The following is a 23,936-nucleotide window of genomic DNA, read 5'->3' as shown; positions in this document are numbered from 1 at the left end:
CAGAGGAAGGATGCCCCTGGGTCAATCCCCAGTATTACACACACACATGCACACCCAAAAAAATGAGCTTTGATATTTTGAGAATGTTATATTTCACTTAGAGATTTAAGGTGATTCAATACTTTTGATACAATTTCTATAGAATAGCCTCTGATTGAAATACGTCTTTTTCCTTCTTTTCTGGGTATATGTATGTTACTTTTGCTGAACTGCTTTCTTTACTCCATGATTAAAACTTTACAATCAAATACCATGTTTCAATAATAAAATGAAATGCAGATGTCTTCCTATTTGCCTTTAATGTGCTGATTTTACAGTGCTTAGAATATTTATAGGTATCTACAGATGATGACTTTTTACCCAATTGAAGATAATTAGCATGCTTTTCATATTTTTTCCACGGGAAAGTTCAACTTTTCCAAGTTGTGTTCTGAATTTTTCAGGCTGTCTTTTATTTTTTATCATTACTACTCAGGCAATTTATATCAATCCTTAAGAGCTATGAAGTGGGTATATTCTTTCACAAATTGACAGTGCAATTGTTCCTAGACAGCAATGACACCAGCGAGTGTATTAACTGTGTAATTCACTCACTAGCTTTTTTTCTTTTGAAATTGGAATTTAGAGAAACAGTCAGACTTTCTACCTTTTTCCCCAGAGATCTAAACTCAAAAAAAAAGGAACCAATAGAATTTCTCTCTGCTACAATTTTATTTGGAAAAAATAATCAGTATTTGCTGTCCTAGGTTGTTATTAGAAGAAAGTGTTTTATAAAGATAACCACTGGTGGTAAAAATAGCATTGGCCCTTGATTTAGAGTTTCTTAAATACTTGAAGAAATCTATCAGATGACTATAAAAATAATTTTTACCAGGCATGGTGGCACACACACCTGTAATTCCAGTACTTGAGAGCCTGAGACAGGAGGATTACATGTTTGAAAGCCAGCCTCAGCAACATAGCAAGGCTCTCAGTAATGTAAGGAGACCCTGTTATCAAATAAAAAATTAAACAGGGCTGAGGGTATATCTTGGAGGTAGAATACCCTTGGGTTCAATCCCAAGCAACAAACAATAATAATAATAATAATAGCAGTATTAATAATAATTTATATTTTATAGCTACACACAAAAGGGATGATATGGATGGATGTAATATATAATGTCTTTTGAATTCTACTTATTTGGTAATTTCTAGTGATGTGTATTGTCCATGAAGCCCATCAGGATATGGAACAAATGGGACTTCTACCTAGAAACTTGAGATTTTTTAAATCTGTTTGTAAATAGCAGTGACTATACATAGAATAAAGTTTATTTAGGCTGTTTATAGTCAGATATTTTAGGGAAGAAATCATTGAATAGTTTGTCACTACCATAATGTGAATCACTGAAGAAAATGGAGAAATCATATTTATGTATTTTCTTGATTCTGTATATTTCATGTTCCCTTTTAAATCATACTATCTGATTAGTTAATTCTAATGCCTATTTTGTCCTTTTGGAAAGACCATGCCATTTGGACCCTAATACGGCAACATGGGGTCCATGGGTCCATACTTAAAATATGTAGCCGATGTTTTTTCTTTAAATATGCTTTATTGGTGCATTAGAGTTTCATATCATAATGCAAATTTTCTAGAAGCCTTAATAAAGAAATAAAAAATTTTGCTATTTTTCCTGAAAGCAAATATTCTCCTTTCGAGATTCCTGGGATGAGATTTTAAAATTGTTTTATGAAAGACGGGAACATCTTGGGATAAAAATTTTAATTTTCTTTTCTTTTCTGAAATTTTTTTTTTCAAATCAGATCTTGAAAATTTTAAAACCAAAATGAGAAGCACAGTGTCGGTGCGTGAAGGCCAGGGAGTTGTCTTACTCTGCGGCCCCCCACCCCACTCCGGCGGTAAGTAGCATTCTGTGTCTTGCTTTCTCCATTGACTAAGTTTCTGGACAAGACCTGCAGACAGCCTGCTGTTACTGCTTCTCTAAATTACCCGGAGACACCTTAGATGCTGTCAGCTGAGCTGGAATATGAGAGGTTCTCTGAAAGGAAGTCCATCCAGAGAAGTTGATAAACATAATTGACACATTCCAACAAGGAGGGCTTCAGAGGCAAGAGAGATCAAATCTGTTTTTATTATATAACAGAGATGAGCAGTGCCTTATCCTTAGACTACCATCATTTGTCATTTAGTTGGAGACTATGATACCAATTGGAGTTTGCATTCTCTCTCAATCTCTCTCTCTCTCTCTCTAACACACACACACACACACACACACACACACACACACACACACACACAGAAAACACAGAAGATGTTAGATTTCTAAACATATAGGATTTCTGTATATGTGTTATAAACACATTGGATTTCTGTATATTTGTTTATATATATATATTTATCCACATATGTATATGATTTTCTGTGTATGTGTCATATTCACCTAAAGATATCAAAATAATGTGTGTGCATCCACATAATTTTCATTGGGCTGGCAGATTTCATGCTACATCAGTATAAACTGAAATAACACTGATCTTAAAGTTCATGGATATAAATTGAAATGTATCGCTAGGAATCTGGGAGCTTAACAAAATCGCTACCCAGGGTGCAAATGAATTTAAGCCCATATGAAAATAATTTAATTAGCTCCCCACTAGGTACCTGGAGTGCAGGCTTGATGTTCCTCTTGTGCTCACTGTTGTAAACTTGGTCACTTGTGGAAACAAAGAGGGCATTATGAATATATAAGTCACAGTTCTCCAAGAAATAAGTGAATTCTGTTATTGAGAGGAGGAGAATTACTGAGAGATAAATGAGTTAGGGAAGACCTTTCTCACCAGAGGTGAGACTGAGAGGCCTTCTTCTCAACATGGTAAAACTCATTCATGTGAAAATATCCTGGACTTGATTTGTTCTGAGATGGATAAACCCGTCTGTTTCTCTCACTGACTCTGTGTGTGTGTGTGTGTGTGTGTGTGTATTGACTTGGCAGTTACAATTCAAACCCTTAGCTCAATCATGCAAACATCTCCCACCTTCATTATCTAGACCCTTGGAATGTGGGAGCTCTATGAAGCCTGCTCACTGGGGCTAAAGTAACAAAGAGGATGGTGTAGCATGGCATGGGTTTAAATTAGGTTTCTCAGTCTACTTTAATAGTATATGTTTTGCTGGAACCTTGAAGTTAAAAGCACATGAAGTCAAACTGGCTTGAATAAAACAGGGAGTTTATTTGCTCATATAACTGGGAGGATCAGGGGGTTTCTGGGAGAGGGATATGGTGTCCAATGAGCTGCACCCAGACCAAAGTGCTGCCCTGCTATGGGGCCTGGGGGCAGAAGGTGACCCAGAGCCCTCAGCCTCACAGAGCGACTTGCTTATGACCACAACCTTTAGCAATGCCTTAAAAGTCACCTTAGCAAAAATGTCCCCCCAATCCACCAAGGGCTCAGCTCAGGCATGCTCTAGCCCTTGTCTCTTGACAAGTTCATTGCAAATGAGTCAGTTCGGAATATGGTAAAATGCAGATTCTAATGCACTGGGGCCAGGGTCCTGTGTTTCTAATTGACTCTTCTGCTGGTCCGGGGACTGCTCTGCATAGCCTGACGCTCACCTGTCTGTTCCATTTTGCAAAGTCTCTAATGATGTTTCTGTCACTTCCTTCTGCCCTTCCAACCTTCCTTCTTCACCAGCTTTAAAGGACATTAGAAGTAGACACTAGAAGGCATTTGACACATCAGGACCAAAATATCCTCTCCCCACTGAGGGTAACACTTTTCCCCCATCGAAGCCTGGATGTATTCTTTACCCTGATTGATTTCCTTGTTCGGTGACCTTCCAGGTCTCCAACCTGTTTGTATATTTTTATTGCCTCATAAAACTCTCATCTTTCTTTCTTTTCTGAGTCCCAGGGCAGAAAAGACACAGCTGCCCTTTTAATGATGGCCCCAGAGTCCTAGCATAAAGGTATCATGATCATAACCCCTGGCTTCTCACCTCCCAGGTGTGACAGGAAAGCACACACAGTCTCTTACTTAGCAATGATTTAGGTCTAAAAATCAATTGAAAACCTCACTAAAACCAGGTTGTCAGACTTGGAAATTAAATTGACACTAGTAGGTACGGAAGGGATTCACTTGATATTTGCTCTCTATAAAACCTCTCTCTGTCTCACATCTCTCCAAGATCTTGCTTCTATTTTCTCAATAACAAAGAAATGGAAATACCAAGATAGAAATAAACAGTGGCAATAGGCATAGTGGTGCATGCCTGTAACTCCAACTTCTCGGTACACTGCGCCAGGAGGGTCCCTAGTTGGAGGTTAACCTGGACAACTTAGCAAGACCATGTCTCAAAATTAAAAAAAAAGAAAGAAAATAGCAAGGGATGTGAGTCTACCTCAGAGACAGAGTGCTCGCCTAGCACTTGAGAGATGTGGGTTCCATACCAAGCACTACAAAACAAACAAACACCAAGAAACATTGGCTAAAGCAGACCCTGCGCACCCGAACTGTGGGTGAATGTGGTCAAGGCAGACCACACATATTCTAATTCTGAATGGATGCAGTTTGCTCGTACCCATCTCGCTCCCTGTCTTCTTGCAGTGAACACCTGAGGATATAAAGCGGCCCTTCAATGGAAAGGCATCATGTGTTTGGAAACATAGAGGTTGTGGAGTTAGAACCAATACCAAAGGCTGTTTTTTTGGGGGGGATGGTGGGGTGGTGATTTAGTTTAGTTTTTTCATGTAGGCTTCAACATGAGCTCTAAGAACTATTGCCACACTATTTAGTAATGGGTAGCAATTACCGATCTATTTTTTATTTCTTGAGTTCAAATCCTCCTTCTTTAATTGACCATAGCAAAATTGTACTAACATTTATTTGTAAAATAAATGTATAATTTTGTCTCGCTCAGTTGAAGAGGAAATAATCAGCCATGACATCACTAAACTATTAGGGAGATAAACATAGGAAAAAAACTAAACAAGGATTCTAAAGTATGGAAGGTACATAAATTATTCACAGGCTATTAAATCAGGTATACAAGTAGTTTACCAAGAAAGCGTCACAGCAACCTGGGCTGCTTTGCTTAAGAACCTCTATCTGATGCTGCAAGGTGAAAACTGGTTTCATGGTAGGACAGAGTTAGGAAATTTTCCCATACCTCTGCATATTGTCTCTTAGTAACACTGATTGTTTTCACTTAAAAGGGGTCTTAATCTTCTAATCCTATGGCCAATTTTTATCACTTCCTATTCATTGTATTCTCCTTCCTTTCTCCCTTTCATCCTCCCTTCCTCCTCTCCTTCGTACTTATAATCAAACCCAGCATAATTTTATCCGCAAGCTTCACCCCAGCCCTATTTTTATTTTATTCTAAAACAAGGTCTCACTAGGTTACTGAGGGGCCCACTACATTCCTAAAGCTGGACTCAAATCTGTGATCTTCCTGCCTCAGCCTCCCAAGTACTGAGATGACAGGGATGTACCACCACACCTACTCTGTTCTTTGCAGGAAAATATGCCATCTCCTGGAAGGAAGAGGGAGTAATATTCCAAACTTAGTTGGACAACTAGAAGTTGACAAACCACATAAGGGACTGGGTACAAATTACCTGTAGCACAATTATTAATCTTGTTAACATAATGTGAAAAGACAAGGATTAGTGTAATTACAGTGGAGTTGCTGATAGCATCGCAAAATCATTAGAAATTTAAATGCATGAGAAAATATTGCCCTATTATAAACAAGGTCACAAGACTAGTTCATGGGCACCTTGTGATAAATACTAATTAGACAGGAATCAGAGGCCAATCAGATTATTCTGCACACACATTTTTTATAAAGACTTGAGTTTCACCCAGCCACGGCTGGGTAATACTCTTTTTGAGTTGAAAGTAGGCCCGAAGTCTGTTTGAAGTTGAATCCGAAGCTACTTTGATCTCTGATCTGATTTCCCATCTCTGTGTCATGTGTACATTCCTGAAAGTTCAGCACTGCCATCTACTGCCAACCAAAAAGCCCTCGAGATGTGGGAAGAAGAATGGACCAGGTATGGTTACACACACCTGTGATTCCAGTACTGGGGACACCAAGACGGGAGGATCTCAGGGCGGAAGTCAGCCTCAGGAATGTAGCAAGATGCTCAGTAACTTAGACCCTGTCTTTAAATACAAAGTAAAATAGGGCTGGGGGTGGAGCTCAGAGTTAGAAAACCCTAGTGTCACATACACACACACAAAAAAATAAATAAATAAATAAATAAATAAATAAATAAATAAAAAGGAAACCATGTGCTTTCAAACAGCAGGTAATAGAGAAAGGACCTGATGTTCAAAAAAATTGCTTTTTAAATCCTGGAGTAACTGAGGTGATACTGTCAGGAACACATCCAGATGGCTTGGGATTTAGACCTTCTCTATCAACATCTTTATTATTTTTTCTTTTCCCCAGGGTGAATAAATTAAAAGAAAGCCTTCTCAGTTATCTTAGATGGCACCAAATAAGAATTTTTATCTCTGTTTTTAAATAGTCTAGTTGCTGGAAACTTCACCAAGACAATGAGGCACATGACCTAGTGTTTTTGAATGTCGTTATGACTCTAAAAAGTAATTTCCCCAGATAATTTAATGTATACTTATAACATCATCTTGTATTAAGCAGTAGGTCTTCATTGAACCACAATCTCTGACCATTCTCTTTTCAAACTAACAAAAGTTAAAGCAGAAGATATTTTAAAAGTTTTGAAGTCAAGAGTATATGACAAGCCAGGTGTGATGGCACAAGCCTGTAATCCCAACACTTGGGAGGCTGAGGCAGAAGGATCAGAGGTTTGAGAACAACCTCAGCAAGTGGTGATACTCATCAATCTAGTGAGATCTTGTTTTAAAAATAAAAATAAAATGGGGCCGGAGGGTGTAGCTTGGAGTTAGAATACTTCTGGGTTTAATCCCCAGTACCCCCCAAAATAAAAATAAAACAAAAAAAGTATGCAACAGCTGAGCATGGTGGCACATGCCTATAATCCCAGCACTTGAGAGGCAGAGAAAGGAATATCTCAGGTTCAAAGCCAGACTCAGCAATTTAGCAAGGTTCTCAGCAACATACAGAAAACTAGTTTCCAAACTAAAAAAAGTATGGTGACGTAGCTTATAGGTAGAATGCCCCTGGGTTCAATCCGTAGCCCCACCAAATACATACATACATACATACATATACATACATACATACATACATACATACATACATACCTACATACATCAAGAGCAGGGTAGATGGATGGGGCTGCCTTTGAGGTGCCCAGCCTGTGAGCATCATTCTCTAGCTCTTCCCTGAGCTCTCCATTACCTGCAGAGCCCACCATCAGTATTTTCCACCTGACTGTGGCTGATTGGCCCACGGGGGGATATCTGCAGGAAGCTGGGCCAATCAAATGCTTTCCCCAGGAGCTTAGCTATTTTACCTGGGTCTACCATTTGGGGAACTTAAGGCAATCCTTTCCTATCAAGTAGATTAGGCAGCTGGGAAATTTGAAGCCCAGGGAGCAGAGATGCATCCTTGCAGGAAACTGTAGAGACTAGAGACAGTGCAATGATGCAGAACTAGCTGTCCTGTAGACTCTCCGGCCCTCCTTTCTTGGCAGCTGCGTTCTTGACCTCGGGTATGCTGTTACAGCCCTGCATCTGTATGTTGCATTTCAACCTTGCTTAAATTTCTGTTTCTTGCAATGCAAGCTCATAACTAAGTGCAATGGGCAATATGTTTAGGGCTACATACATGTGAGCTTGCAGTGATGATGCCGCTTCATGGAAAATAGGAGATTTAATATAAAAATAAAGAAACATTGAACACATCACAAATAGCCCTGGAAGGAATCTGGGTCATGGAAAACAATTTGAAAAGCAGTGGATTCATTCATTACTGCTTCCCTTCCCGTTCTGTTCTCAGATCCCCTAAACAGTCTGCCATCTGATGATGTGGAAATCATTCTCCCACTTTAAAAACAGTTGAATATCGTTTACGCTGATTCCATCTACCCACAGACAGAAGTCAGAGAGAGCCTTTAGCCCATCAGGAAAAAATTACATGGGGAAGCTTGGGAGTTGAAATACACTGTAACAGAAACAGGGCTTCAGGGAAAGTTTATTTGGGAACTGTGGAGCTCTGACTGATGTTTGTCCTTGTAAGTAAAAGTCAGGTTGTAAGTTTAGTGCCCATCAAGTATGGGAAAGTTTTTGTTTCCTAACACTGCTCATCCTCCAAATTGAAGATGATAATTAGCTGTTGGTTTTCATGGAGCAAAAATACCATGGTAGTACTGAGACCTAGCCTATGCGCCATCCAAGATAAGAGCTGACATCTTGGTGGCTTTGCCAGGAAACTCCACTTGAATGTACTTTGTGTTTTCATTAAGATTACGAGAGCTACGGTAGGTAAGAGACTGGAAAATGTGTTCACTCAACCTGAATGTCGGCTCACGCAAATGAGTCCAAATTGAGGGTTTCTGGCCATTAGACTGTACCTTCTTTCACGTAGGTCCTTCCACGTGGACATATGCCTTATAATACTGTGCCCTCTGCTTCCACCAAGATGGTAGAGGTGAAAGATGTAGAGAATCATGGATAGGAATAGGGCTGGAGGGCATATGTCACTTATGTGTACCTACTATAGCCTGATTCCCAGTCACATGACCACACTTGATACTCAAGCAGGTGAAAAGTGGAGTTCACTTTATACCAGGAGATATGTAGGAAGAGGTTGAGAGTAGAGTTGGCCCATCCCTACCACTCTTATGTAATCAGCACTTTTATAAATCAGTACTTTGGGACCCATAGACACATAAGATTCTAACCTGTGTCTTAAGGCCTATGTTCCTATGTTCAGTAATCTCTACTGGCTGTTTCACCATGCTTATTTGGAAGAATTGTTTAAAATGTAGATTCCCAGGTAGGCATGGTGGCACATTCCTGTAATTCCAGTACTGGGGAGGCTGAGACAGTAGGATTGTAGGTTAATGGCCAGCCTCACCAGCGTAGCAAGACTCTCAGCAATATAGCAAGACCCTGTTTCAAAACAAAGAAATAAAATAGGACTGGAGTATCGCTCAGAGAGAATGCCCCAGAGCTAAATCCCCAGTAACACATACACACACACACACACACACACACACACACACACACACACACACACACACAGATTCTCCCTGGCATGGTGCTGCATTCCAGGTCAGCTTCAGTAACTTAGGCCCACAGCAAATTAGTGAGGCCCTGTTCAAAAATTTAAAAAAAATAATAATGTAGATTGAACAATCCCAGTCTCAGAGAATCTGACTCCACAGCACAGAGAATTCCTGGAAATGTGTGTCCTTTGCCCATGACCCAGTGTAGTTTTGATTTGGAGGGTCTTTGAGGCATGCTTCACCTTCAAGTCATACATATTTAAGAGTTTTCAAAGCATGTCAAAAAGGATAGAGAAATCTGTAGGAACAAGTAAAAGAGTTGAAGTATTACCGTGGGTGAATTTTATTAAGGAAGACATGTTCAACTCTAAAAGAGAAGTGGGTTCTTGGCTCCCATAGAACATTGATGCTCACTTATTCATACCCCAGGCAATTGCGATCTCAGCAGAATTTTTCCTCATTGACCTTAGCTGTGCTGAGGAGCAATGTGGCCATGTGCCTGGTTCTGTTGCAGAGATTTCCCTGGCTGCCGTCCATGGCCCAGGTGTGGAGTAGCAGGCAGAGACCCAGCCTTGGACTCTGTTTGTTCATGCTGACAGGGAATCAGCCCCTCCGGTGGCTCTTGGTTGAGTGCACGTGGCTTCGGATACTTACAGCCACTGCCTGGCACCATGCCCCGGAGGAGTTTCGATTTGCTTACGGTTGTGGTTGTTATTCTGTGTCTCTGTCTGAGTCTTGCATTCCGAGTGGGTGTGTCTGTCTGGTGTAAACCCCAGATTAATCTTGTAGGAATGGAGCTGCAAAATTGATCTCCTTTCTTGGCAGCCCTGGCTTTTATTTACAAGTTTCTCTCGATTCCATGTAGCAGTTGGGCTTTTGAAGTAATACCAGAAATTCAAGGTAAGAAACGGCAAAGTGAATCATGTGTGCCATTTTCAATAAGATTTCAAGAATCATTTTCTGAACCCATTCGCAGAAACTGCATACTGATCACCCCTTCTATTTTCAGAGTATGCAGGGGCCAGCCACGTGGTTCAGACAAATGAGGAGGGCCAGGCTTTGAGGCCTGTGCAGTTATTTTTCTAGCAACATAAGTAAATGTCTTGACAGCATCATTTACTTTATTTGCATTTTAAAAATATAAAATAGAGTTCTTTTTTAGTTTCTTAAAGTTTTTGTTTCCCAAGGATTTTTATTTTGTTTTGATCCCAGGCATGTTTCCATTTGCTGGTTATACATCTTACCATGGCTTTTTTCCTGATATCCCTTTAAGTTAATTTCACTAGACACAGACATATTTTGTATATGAAACACAGGAATCCAATAATGGTGGCCCACGCTTGGAATCCCGGTACTTAGCAGGCTGAGATATGAGGATTGCGGGTGCAAGGCCAAGCCTGGCAACTTAGTGGGACCCTTCATAATGTAGGGAGATGCTAATTAAAAAAATAAATAATAAAATTGGAATGGGGCTATAACTCAAAGGTAGAATTCTTCTATGTTCAATCTTTAGTAACACACACACACACACACACACACACACACACACACACATTTTTTCACTGTTTCTATGAAACTTGCTCTGTATCAGTCATTATTTACTATGTCATGTTACAGTGATAAAAGATTCCAAAGTCTTAGTGACTTATTATAACAAAGGTTATTTCCTGTTGGGTAGCCTTGAAGATGAATATTAGCAGTTATATTCCATGGGGATTCTTTTTTTTTTTTCGGGGGGGGGGGGGACTCCTAATTAGAAAAAAACATTCTAATGACACAGATTGAATGGTTCATTCCAAATGGTATATATTTCATCTTTGTTGTCATTCAGTTTTCAGAGCAAAATTCAAGCCATTACTGACCAGATGACCATCAAACTGTCTTATCATAGAGAGGAAGAAAAATAATTATTTTCATTTGTTTGTTTGTTGTTACAGATTGAACACAGGGGCAGTCCACCTCTAAAATAAACCCCAAGCCCTATTTTATATTTTATTTTGAAACAGGTTCCACTAAGTTGCTGGGCTGGCCTTGAACCTGTGATCCTCCTGTCTCACTCTCCCAAATACTGGGATGACAGGCATGTGCTACCATACCCAGTCTAAAAATTGTTTTCAAACTGTGTAAGGTTTGATCGTACCTTCAGCCTGTGGGCTACACTTTGAGGACAGTCAATTAATGCTAATAAAAAATGAATAAACCTCATCCACTCAATAGTCTGAGGGCATACAAATCCAAGAGATACTTTTATTAGATTCAAGAGTATGTAAAATAATTCCAAACTCAGCTAATTAAAACAGCTCATTATGGGCTCTTACAGGCCTGTGGTATTCAAAAGTAGCACCTCTGTCCTTCTATCAAGAACTTCCCATGTTTGTTTTATTTGCTTTTCTGCAATAATTAAGCATTTCTCCTTCTCCCCGTCTAGTCTAGTTTTTATAATAATTATTCTTTAGCAATACAACCCCCAAACAAGACTGAATCAATCAGCTAAACACAACAACATTATGGGACTCTAATGAGTTGAGAATTTATTACAGATCCATAATAACTCTATAATTTTAGATTGATTTTTATCTGGAAAGAGGTGAATTTGAAAGATAAATGCCAGATGTCAGCTAAAGCCACAGTTCTAGTTAAGACTCAGCATGTTCCCATGAATTAATACAGTAACTCAGGAGAACGGTACCAAATTTGTCTATCACAGGGATAAGCAAAGGACTTGTTTTTCCTAATGTGAATTCTTAGGTAAATTTGGAAAGTTAAGGGCTCCTTCATGTTGTAACAAATTTAGTGTTTTCAGTAACATTATTATTATTATTATTATTATTATTATTATTATTATTAAGTATTATGCTTTTTGCAAATACACCTATTGCTGCCTTTATATCCCCTTTTGATTTTTTACAACATACCACATGCCATCTATACCACCATATATTTATTAATTACTTTGCCCAGACCAGTAACCCTATTCCCTCTTTGATGAGACTATCTGATCAATAGCTTTTTGCATTAACCACATTTGGTAAAGTTTGTGCTGTTACCATCAACTCCTCATTTGCTTTTGGATTTTATAGTTGTGTGATCATGTGCTACCTCAAGAGCCCACTTAGGTGACGATAACAACATTTCATTGTGATAGGCATAATCAAAAAGCATGAGAGCTATTGACATGTGTGTGCTTGTGTGTGTGTGTGTGTGTGTGTGTGTGTGTGTGTGTGTGTGTGTATGTGTGTGTAGAAAGGCAGGGGAAAGCAAAAGAAAACATCTTTTATTTCTCAGTGTCTTTATTATTACCTTTACATGTTTAAGAGGAGGGATATAGCATAGAACATTTCCCAAACTTACTTGAGAAGAGAACCCTATGCTCAAGGAGAATCTTGCAGGATCAGATGTTGTAAGAAGTTCACTGTAGGAACTGCTGACCTCACTTGAATACAGAAAGCAGAAGTAATTTTCAAAATGTCCTCTGTGGGGTGTTTAGTCTGTGAGACTAGAGAAGGGAATGGCTTTGTATCCAAGTATTTCACTCAGCATACCCACTGCTGTAACCCAAACTGCCTGATGACCATGACTTAGAGGAAGAAAGATTTATTTGCTCACAGTTCAGGAGATTTCAAAGGCCTTAGTCCATACTGAGCCTGGTGACATCTGCAGAGCCCAGGGTGTGTTGACAGGAAGAAGAGAGAGCACAAAAGGGGTCCCATGGACATACATTAATATGGCCATGAGGGTTGTGATCTCAGTAGTAGATAAATCCAATATAGTGGATTCACTGAGTGGTAACCTAGGCAGGTGGGGTGTGGCTGAAGAAGGTGAGTCCCTAGGTGTGTGGCCTTAAGGATTGTGCTTTTGTCTTTGAATCTCCTTGCTTGTTTGCTCTCTCTTGCTTCTGGCCTCCATGGTGTGAGAGCAGAGCCTTATGTCCTCTCTCTATACTTCCTGCTACCATCACACCCTCAATGACCTTACTACCCAGTAAATCCACTATAGTGAATTTATAGTGGTTTATTTAATCACTGAGGAGATAAGAAACCTTAGTGATTCAATTATCACCTCTGGGCATCAATACATGTGATCTTCAGGGTATATTTTATATCCAAATTATAGCAACAATTTTCTAATTTCTATAACTTCCACTTAAAATGTTGTGTTGTACTTCCATACAAAAGTTCACTAAAGATGAGATTCTGTAGTGACAAATTATGAAGAAAGAGAAAAAGAAAGAAAGAAAGAAAGAGATGGAGGGAGGGAAGGAAAGAGAGAAGGAGGAGAGATGAAGGAGAAAAGGATGTCAGGAAGGTAGAAAAGAAGGCAGGAAGGAAAGAGGGAAGAAAGGAGATGTCTCTCTTATTTCATCTGTGAATAATTGCAATTATTTGCCTGAATTTGTTCAGATTCATCGTGGCTGTAGACTTCTTGGTAGATTAGTGGGTAATTTCTTTATTATATCATTACAAAATCTGGGGGAGAAAAATTAGAGGGTTGCTTTGAGTAGTTAATACACTTCTGGCATTTTTGTAAATTCAATTAATTATGTGTGGATCACATTACATCTGTTCTAGTAATAACAACAGGCTGGTGTTTTCTGGTTAAGGAAGCCAGTCCATCAATCATCCATAATTATTGATCTTCAGATAAGGGGACTCGTTCTGGCAGGCAGGCAGCAACCATAGTGTGTTTTCATCTTGGCTGCCAAGACATATTTGTGCTCCACAAATCTCTTAAGAAGGCCTATTCTGTTTCCACTTGAGGTATGAAATGGCATCTCAAGTGGTGATATATGTAGGCTTTAGGCAATCTTTTTCAATCATTATAACCTTTAAGCACCACTAACATCCCCCCGGATTCTTTGACCTTTTCTCTCTGCATTATGCTTTTTGACGGCTCTGCAAGAGAAGCTCTGTACCTGACAGCTGGCATAAACACGAAATGTTAATTCCCAGCCCACACTTAATGGTGCCAACCACTTACAGATTCTCATGTGACATATTTTGTTGTTCCCAAGGCTATAACACCGAGCCTGTATGAGTTTTCTTAATCCAGTACTAGTAAGCCATAGAACTTATTTGGAGTTTTTGTAACCGTGGGTTCAGATTCATTGTCTTAAGCTAGATGGAAGTAGTATTGAAGAGTTCTGATTCACATGGAGAGATGACTCATAAATAGAATAACACTCAAAATTAGTAGAGGTTCAGAGAGCTCCAGAGTACTCCTGGGAGCATCCAGCCTTCATAGGTTGAACTCATAGGGAAAAAAAGAAGAAGAAACATAACCTGCTTGAATATAGGTAGGTATTTGCCATATTTGGCTGTGGACTAGTGGGTTGTACCTAGCTATATCACCAACAACTTATGGTTGTTTTGTTTTTAGTGAGTTATGAGGAATGGTTCCAAGTTAATGTTTATTTGCATAGGAGCTTCAGTTTCAGAGACAATCTCAGGCTAATGGACTCCTCCTCGTTTTCTTTAATAGGACTGTGATAAGACTTTCTGATAAGGAACATGACCTATGATCCTCATATGTATATATGCAATGCTCTTGAACATGTTGTGTCCTGGAAAAATGCTTCTTTTGTGCTATCTGTAGAACATGGGCAAAAAATAGAGAATGTTTATGCTTGGAATTGAACAAATGGAATAGGATTGAGACTTGTAAGGGCAATTACACTCTATCTTAGTCCTCGAAAAACACTAGTAAGAGATACAGAAAACAACCTTATAATCTTCTCTCTGAAACCATAATGAGGCTTCATTAGAGGATAAAAGAAGAGATGAACTATATGGAAATTATTTTGGAATGAGGAGATACAGGACTACTCCTTGCAGGTGAATAAAGACAGCAGGGAGCCAGGCAGTGGTGCACCTTTATGGATCCAGAATTTGAAAGGCTGAGACAATATGACTGCAGGTTCTAGGCCCATCTCAGCACCTTAGGGACACCCTAAGGTGAGTGATACCCTAATTGAGTGAGACTCAATTTTAAAATAAGAATAATATAGAGCTAGGAGTGTATCTCAAAGGTAAAATCCCTCTTAGTCCAATCCCTGGTACCACGGAGGAGGAGGAGGAGGAGGAAGAAGAGGAGGAGGGAGGGGGAGGGGGTGGAGGACTCTTTAAAGCTGTATGAACAATTACACATGAAAAATCTGATTACAAAGGTTTAACACAATCCGTGCCATATAATGGATAATGGGGTCTAAATGTTTATGGTGAAGAATGTTCTTCCTGCCTTGGTCAGCACTATCATTGCTATAATTCAAAATGTCTGACCACACAGCTTAGAGGAAGGAAAGCTTATTTGCTCACAGGTTTTAGAGTTTTTAGGGTTCAGTTCAGTTCAGGAAAGACAGAGCCAATTGTAGGGGCTTCTTTGCCCCCAGGGGCTCTATTAAGAGAGGTAATACGGAAGTCAGGGTAGTTTCCAGAAAGGCTCGCTGTTCTGCAATTAAGACAGCAATGGTCCAACCTTTCCAGGGACTGTTTCCACAGGGGTCTGTGGAACTCCAAGCATGATGGCAGGAAGCATAGAGAGGGAGAGAGAGTAAGGGCTCTGCTCTCACATCACACAGGCTGGAAGAAGAGCGAGCACACAAGCAGGGAGAGTCAGCGTCAGAAGCACTGTCTCTACAGCCACACCCCAGGGACCCAGCCTTTCCAGCCACAGCCCTCTGCCTAGGCGACCACCCAGTAAATCCATTACAGGGGAAGTTCACTGATTAGATAATAACCCTCCTGGTTTAATTATATCATCCCTGAAACCTTCAGGGAACGTCTTCTATCTGACAGTGACACCTCCACAATCTGTCCTGGTTTTGAAATGCACGTACAGTAGAAAGATCCAAAAAGCAAGCCAATTTTAGGATTCAGTTATGTCCTATCTCAGGACAGGGACAAGTCTAAGTGTCACCAGAAAAATTAAAAGAAAAACTGCCTCCTGAGCATTCTGAATTCTTTTCCCACTTCTGTGATGCCTTTTAAAAACCAGCCACTGTTGCTATACCAGGGAGATAATCCAGGGATAAGCCTTGCCCAGCACAAACCTTTTATTAAAGGCCTACAACATTATGTCGTAGAGAATTTTGTTTTTCTTTTCTTTTTTTTTTACTTTCTTAAACACTAGTTAGATCGGATTTTCAAAAGCACATCAGAAATATTCCTGGCTGTAAATCACAGGATTTATAGAACAGAGAGTTGCAAGACCAGTGGGGAATTAATTTCCTTTGAAGCACACAAGCTTCAAGTTTGTGTCCCCCACAGTGGAGCTGAATTTATTTGAGTATTGTGGATGACCTCTTAAGGTCCTACCTATCCTGAGTTATAAGCAGGCTGCAGGGAGTCAATGATTAGCTGGGCCATCCTGGCTAGGGTGGAAATTAACAGGTCAAAGAAAGATTCACTGTAGAATCGTGTTGTTTAGAGCTACCGGCAACCTCTTGTGTATATGGCCTCTATGTTCTTCTTGCCCATAGAGCAGGGAATATACAGTTACCTAATTTTTATTTTTATTTTAAATTTTTTTGTACTGAAGATTGGGTCAGTGTTAGGTTTAGGGTTAGGGGACATTCTACCTCTGAGCTATACCCTCAGCCCCATTTTATTTTTATTTTGAAACAGGGTCTCATTAAGTTGGCGAGAGTCTCTCTAGTTGCTGCGGCTGTCCTCAAACCTGTGATCCTCCTGTGTTAGCCTCCCAAGTACTGGGATTGTAAGCCTGTGCCACCACGTCTGGCTCCATGTAGCCTTAACTGTCAACAGGGTATTACGGTTCATCAAAACGAGACACCTTTGAATGGATGCGGTACAGCAACGTAATGTACCATCAACTATTTGTTTATCAGCCTATTTCAAACTTGTCATGTATTTATGTATTTAATTATTATTAATATGTTGGGGGCACAGGAGGTTGAACCCAGGGGCAGTACTAGGAACTATTTTATTGTTTTGAAACAGGGTATCACTGAAGTGCTAAGAGCTCCCTAAATTATTACGGCTGGCCTGGAACCTATTCTCCTCCTGCCTCAGCCTCCCAAGTACTGGGATGACAGGCCATCACTTGGCTCTACACTTGTTATTTTAAGAAGCTTGCATAGTGGCAGAAAGTTCTGAGTCTTCTGCTCATACCATTTGGCATGCCTGTATTGTGCCCACACTTGAGTTTTTCTCAAGTGTGATTCTTCTAGTACCTGCAGTGTTCATGAATTCCTCAGTACATTGTCTTTTAAAGTTCTACGCTGGCTTATCTTGAGCTTTACTTTAAAATAATTGCATAAACTCTGAGTCTGGTGATGCATAGCTCTGAACCCAGTAATTGGGGGACTTAGACAGGAGGATCACGGGTTTGAGACCAGCTTTGGCAATTTAATGAGACCCTGTTTTCAAATTAGAAATAAAATATAGCTGGGGGTGTTGCGCAGAGGTAGAATGCCCTATGTTCAATTCTTATCACCACAAAAAAATTAAAAAGAAATAATTGAATGAAGCCAGGTGTGGTGCAACATACTTGTCATCTCAGTACCTAAGAGATTGTGATAGAGGATTGCAGATTCAAGACAAGCCTCAGCAACTTAGCAAGACCCTGGTTCCACACACACACACACACACACACACACACACACACACACACACACACACAATATGGCTAGGAGTGTAGCTCAGAGGTAGAATTCCTGTGGGTTTAATCCCACTATTACAGGAGGAAAACCTGGAATGAACACCAGTTTTAACAATGAAATGTAAAGTAAAATTCAACATTCGATCTTCAGGGCATACTAAGGTTTCCTCCTATTCCACCACTGTATCCTGTAAACCCTGGGGGCTGAGAATAAGATACTTCACAGCAGAATGTGTGTTTTCCTTTTATTTTTTTGCATAATTTTCAAAATGTGGGGTAAAACAAAAAACAAAGTAGAGTTGTCATTTTAGTTTCTAAAAGAATTAATAAGTAGGTGTTCTTTGTTGAAATCCTCCTGTATATAGTATCATTGTTGCTTTTTCTTTCACTGGCAGAAACAAAATAATTACAAGCAATGAGAGATAATGTCACTGTTATTTATATTTTAGCTGCCTTTGGGCAAGTATACACATGTACAAAACATATGTAGTTTTCTTTTTCTTTTTGGTGAAATTATAGATTTGTTAAGGCAGAAAAGTATCCTGATGAAGGAAAATTACACACAGGTATTTTCTAGCATATACTCCTACTGCATAAACTTAGACTTAGGAAGAAAGAAAAAAGTAAGATTTCAGAATGTTCCTTAGTAATAATAATAAGAAGAATGAAGTTCATGGTTGCATCTGCAAATGATCAAAGCATTAACAATTATTATAGGACATTAAGAAAATTAAACATATCTAAAGAACAGAGGTAGAATAATCTATAGTACCACAATTTCAAAAGAGCCATCATGTAGCCCAATTGATTCTCAGTCTTATTTTTTTTTCTTTTTTTTTTTTTAGTTTAATTTTGGTACTGGGATTGAACCCAGGACCATTCTACTTCTATGCTATAGTAAATAAAAAATAAATAGTAAATAAAAAATAAATAGTAGCCCTATTTTATTTTCTATTTGGAAACAAAGTCTTGCTTTGTTGCACAGGCCTTGCTGTGTTGCTGAGGATAGCCTTAAACCTGTCATCCATCTGACTCAGCCTTCCAAGTACTGGGATTACAGGTGTGCACCACCATGCCTGGTTTCAATCTTATTTTGCTTATACATATTCTCTCCATAATTTAAAATACCATATAAACACATTTTTACTTTTTTATCTTATCATTGTATCTCAAAAATTCCAATGTTATTAAAAATACCTTATAATAAATCTTTTTATATAAAGAAAATTTAGTAAAATAATATCTTTCAATCATTTCTTATCTTTGAAGACAGCATTTTGCTGATTACCTATGATATGTTGATTTTCTTTGTCAGTTTTTGTGTAGTGGATTTTATTTTTGTTCATCTCCTTTACCTTTGAAGTATTCAAAATTTTACATAGTCATACCTTAGATTCACATATGGTTTCTGCCTTTGATGTCATGATTGGTAGTTACCCTTATCCTCACAATTAAAAACATAAGCATCATTCGGAGGCATAGTCCACAGTTGACTGTCTCCAAGGCAAATGTTATGGTGATACAGTGTGTGGCAGAGGAAAAGCAGCTCATCTCATGGAAGGTGGAAAATAGAGGGGAGAAGCCGGCGTGGTGGCGCACGCTTGCAATCCCAGCATTTAGGAGGCTGAGACCGGAGGATCGCGGTTCGCGAACAGCCTCAGCTACTTAGTGAGTCCTCTGCAACTCAGTGAGATCTGGTTTCAAAATAAAGAATAAAAAATAGGGCTGGTGGTGTAGCTTGGCAGTAGAATGCCCCTGGGTTCCAGCCCCAGTACTGCCCTCCCGCCGAAAAAAATAGAGGGGAGAGAGAAGAGAGGGAAGGGATGGAGAAAAGAGAAGAGAGGAGAGAGAGAGAGAGGAAGTGGCCATGGATAGACCTAGTCTCTGAGGCCACACTCCCAGTGCCCTACCTCCTAAATTACTTGTGATGAGAGCAATGATTCTTCTATTCATCTCTGAACACTTTTGCCTTGCCTCCATATATGAGCTTTTCCAGGAGACATTCTATACTTAAATCGTAACACCAAGGAGTAGGGCTTTGCTAATTTTTCAACTCATATCCTCAGAGCCAAGACTAGTGCTAAGTTTACCACAGACACTCAATAAACAGATGTTAAGAGCCTGCTGGGACTTTTCATATTATTGGCTAGCAACTTTTTTCATGTGGGGTAGGAGGTTCTGCCATCAAGATTAATCAGATACGGTTTGTAACAGAGAAGAAAAGCAGAAAGGCATGCTACAAGATGGCATGATAGAAAGTGTTGTTAGAGTTCTGAAGAGTTCAAACTTTATGAATTTGGGTGAACTTGCATTTGCTGAGCTGTTAATAGAAAATAAATACAACCTATTGTTAAAGGCTCTGGGTGGATTATTAGAAACTTTCTCTCCCATGATATAGTTCATATGTACTCCTTCATTAATATTTCTATAATTTGAACCAAAAAGAGCAGAGAAAATATAAACCTTAGGTGATGTGGGACATGCCTTTATGCCAGCAACTATAAGCCCATATTTCCTTTGAAGATGCCCACCTTTCTTTGAAGATGTGTGAAGCTTCTGCAGTTTGCCCTATATCTCATCCACATACTAAAATGGATGCTCCGGGAAGATGTAGTGGGGAACTTCAGGGCCTCCCCTAGCCCAGGCCTCCAGTCTAAGAAACATGAAAGACCTTGCATCCTTTGCAAAGTCGATTCTAGGGAGGACATGGGCTTCCTTCTTTAAGATTTCCCAGCCAGAGCCTACTGTTTGCAGAAGAAAACTGAGACTAGGTGAATGCATGAATGTTCTGAAATAAATAGGTAGCTGAGGAGTAGAGAGCTAGGGGTACAGAGGTGAATGATCTCAACTCTATCACTGTGGCTCCTTTCAGTATCATCTGGCATCAGCTTAACACCACACATTCCATTAGACTGATTAGTGCCTGCGCTATAGGAGAGAAATTATGCTCCTCACTCAATTAACGCAGAGAAATAAGTGAATCATACATCATAGAATTGCTCTTTGAATAATATTTTTGGTGGAGAGAGAGAAGAATGAATGAATGAGAATATGTGCAGAGGGTTTGTAAACTGAATTAGACTTATACTTTTTTTTAGTTTTTTATATATGCATACACTTTTATTGGTCTCTTATCATAACATCACTGGGAATGATAAGGACAGACATACACACAGCCCTTGGTGAGCTTTTCTTGGCTCCCTCCACATTTTCTTCCCTTCCCCAAACATGATGTTGAGATTGGTATTAGTAATTTCACATATGTAAATGAATAATTACTTTTATCAAAATTAGCTAGGTTATAATAATCACATTTTAAAACTCCATTAAGTATGAACAGCTAAAAAGTTATAGCTAAAGAAAACTAATCTATGAGTGATCATGTATCGGGCCGATGAAAGTGGATTTTATTAAGTTGTCAAACCAGAATGTGTTGAACCTCTTTTTGGATGTTTTCATTGATAACCAAGTATCTCCACAGTACCCAGGCACATATAATTTGTCAGTTAAGAGACATTTCTTTATTATAAGTTTACAGATTTATCCCTCTTTGAGTTTCCTTCCTTATTCTTCTTAAACCTAGCATTAGTATATTTAATAAAACCAATGAAAATCATGTGTTCATATTTTGAAACTCAAAATGTAGAGACTTCTTTCTTCAACCTCATAATTTATGTTAAACATGATGGTTTAAGCAAAGATAAGTACTTGGTTTAAATGTCCGTGTCTGCACCCAGGTATGGTGGAACATGCCCATAATCCCAGTACTTGGAAGCCGAAGAGAGGAGAATCACAGGGTCAAGGCCAGCCTCAACAACTTAGGGAAACCCTTAGCAAGTTAACATGATTCTATTTCAAAATAAAAAATATAAAGGGCTGGAGATGTAGTTCACAGGTAAAATGCTCCTGGGTTTGATCCAAACCAGTACCAAAAACAAGACAAAACAGAAAAACAAACAAAAACAAAATATCCCTTGTTTGTAAATCCATCTTTAGATTACCTTAATTATTCCCAGATTCTTATATATAATTCTTGACAACTGAAATATTTGTCTGTATAACCCAAGGTCATTACCAGTACTCATATATAAAGCTGAATACACAAAGAGTTCTTATCCTCTTTAAAGGTCACCTGATGTAGCAGATATGGCAATCTTAATCCATTAGTAGTTTTCTAATTCCTTAAAAGTGAACAACTAGAAATGTCCCTTTGCCACATTCACCTGGAATTGTCAGGCTCAATGATCCCTTTCAACCTCAAAAAGCAGGATGATTTTCACCATGGCTTTCAATTGCCAAGTTGGTATGAAACTTTTCCAAAATAATTCTTTCTTAAATGAAAATTATTTTCGCCACTGGAGTTCTACAAAGGAGGTTCGTTTTGCAGGGTAGTACAATGTGTTAATGAGTATGAAGTAAATTCTAATTGAAATAGTAATGGAAGACACTAGACTTCTATCATGACCCCAACTGGGACGGGTGCTCTTGTTTGAGAAAGCAATTTATTTGCAGTTCTGAACTTAAGTGTTTACATCTGGTAAATGGAGATTCTGATGAACACCTCCCTGTTTGAAGATAAACAAACTGGGAGAAAGTTAAAAGAAAAAGTAATGGGATCTTTGAAGAAGAAGAAAGAGCCTGGTGTTTATCTGGAGAATCTTTGTGTAAAGTTAACTGACAATTTTTAATTAGACACATCATTGAGAAATTGATTTTTTATGATTTTTAAGACTCAGTGATAAATTGCCATTCAAAACAGTCTAACCATTTTCTCTGTAGAATACTGCCAGGCATAAGCAGACAGATCGTTTTTTTGTTTGTTTGTTTTTGTTTTGTTGTCGCTATTTTGTTTTGTTTTTCCATGATTCCGCCATGTAATTAGTTCATAGAATTCTGCAAGCATTTCCTCTGCCTGAACTCTGTGCTGGACGCAAAGCATACAAAGTTAGAATAGTTGCTAGGGTTACCTTCATTGTTGCATCTCATCCAGTGAGAGTAAAAGGCACATGAGAGGTTCTTCTAAACTCCTGGTACATGATCAGACAATTTGCATACAGGTTGCATGAATAGATAGAGATGGAACTACAGGTTACAGAAGCCACTCATAGCCTTGTTTAGTATCTTTGCCCCTCTCTGACAATAGGATTTTGCATATTGAAACAAATTATATCTCTCAGTCAACATTCTCATTGCTCTAAGCCAAACAACTGGCCACACAGCTTCAAGGAAGAAAAATGAATTTGCTCATAGTTTTATTTTTGTTTTTGTTTTTGTTTTTTTTCTTTTGTTTGATATTTCAGGTTCACCCCCTGTATATAAAGCCAGGGTCCATGGCGCTCAGGCGTCAGGAAGTAGAGCGAGGGCAAGAGCCCATGGCTCTGCTCTCACATCATGGAGGCCGGAAGCAAGAGAGCTAGGAGATTCAAAGAGGCAAGCACAGCCCCTGAGGCCCCAGCCTCAGGGGCCCACATTCTCCACCCACACCCCCGTGCCTCGGTGACCACCCAGGAAATCTAATAGGATGAACTTATCTACTGATGAGCTTACCGCCTGCATCACTTAACCCTGTCAACTCCGAGCATTAATACATGAGCTCATCGGGGGTCGTGCTATATCTAGCCATAACACTATATAAGAACTCAACTATTTTAAGAACAGATTTTGAGACACACCTTTAAGCAGTTGGGTTAAATCTTTTTTTTTTTTTTTTTTTTTTTGGTGGTACTGGGGTTCCTGGAAGCCCTTCTACCTACGGGCTACACTATCAGACCTTTTTATATTTTTATTTGGAAACAGGGTCTCCTAAGCCAGCGCGGGGCTGGCTTCGAACCTGTGCGATCCTCCTGTCTCTGCCTCCCAAGCGCGGGGATTACAAGCGTGCGCCACCACTCCCGGCTAAATCCGTTTTTAAAACTTAGACAAGAGAAGGAAAGAGAGGTACTTTTAATTAATTAATTAATTAATTTGCAGTACTAGAGATTGGACCCAGGAGGTTTCGATCTCTGAGCTCTAATCCAAATAGTCCTATTTTATTTTTTATTTTGAAATGGGGACTCATTATGTTACTGAAGTTTTGCTAAGTTGCTGAGACTGGCCTTGGACCTGCAATCCTCTTTCCTCAGTCTTCCAAGT

At 39.3% G+C, this 23,936-nt stretch overlaps 1 protein-coding gene across 1 annotated transcript in view; it reads left to right on the top strand.

Moving 5' to 3' along the window:
- Positions 1–23,936, top strand: part of CNTN3 (contactin 3) — a gene marked incomplete at both ends in the record, with an annotated part of 208,780 nt that overhangs the window by 83,287 nt on the left and 101,557 nt on the right. The window contains one exon of the mRNA XM_080718026.1: positions 1,810–1,905. Coding sequence (XP_080574152.1) covers positions 1,810–1,905 — 96 coding nt within the window. The remainder of the gene's footprint in view (positions 1–1,809; positions 1,906–23,936) is intronic.

This window comes from Muscardinus avellanarius (assembly GCF_963383645.1).
Source record: "Muscardinus avellanarius genome assembly, chromosome: 22".
In the NCBI taxonomy this organism is placed as follows: Eukaryota; Metazoa; Chordata; class Mammalia; order Rodentia; family Gliridae; genus Muscardinus; species Muscardinus avellanarius.
Note: the sequence above shows the minus strand (reverse complement) of the source record. Positions and strands in the feature narration are given on the sequence as shown.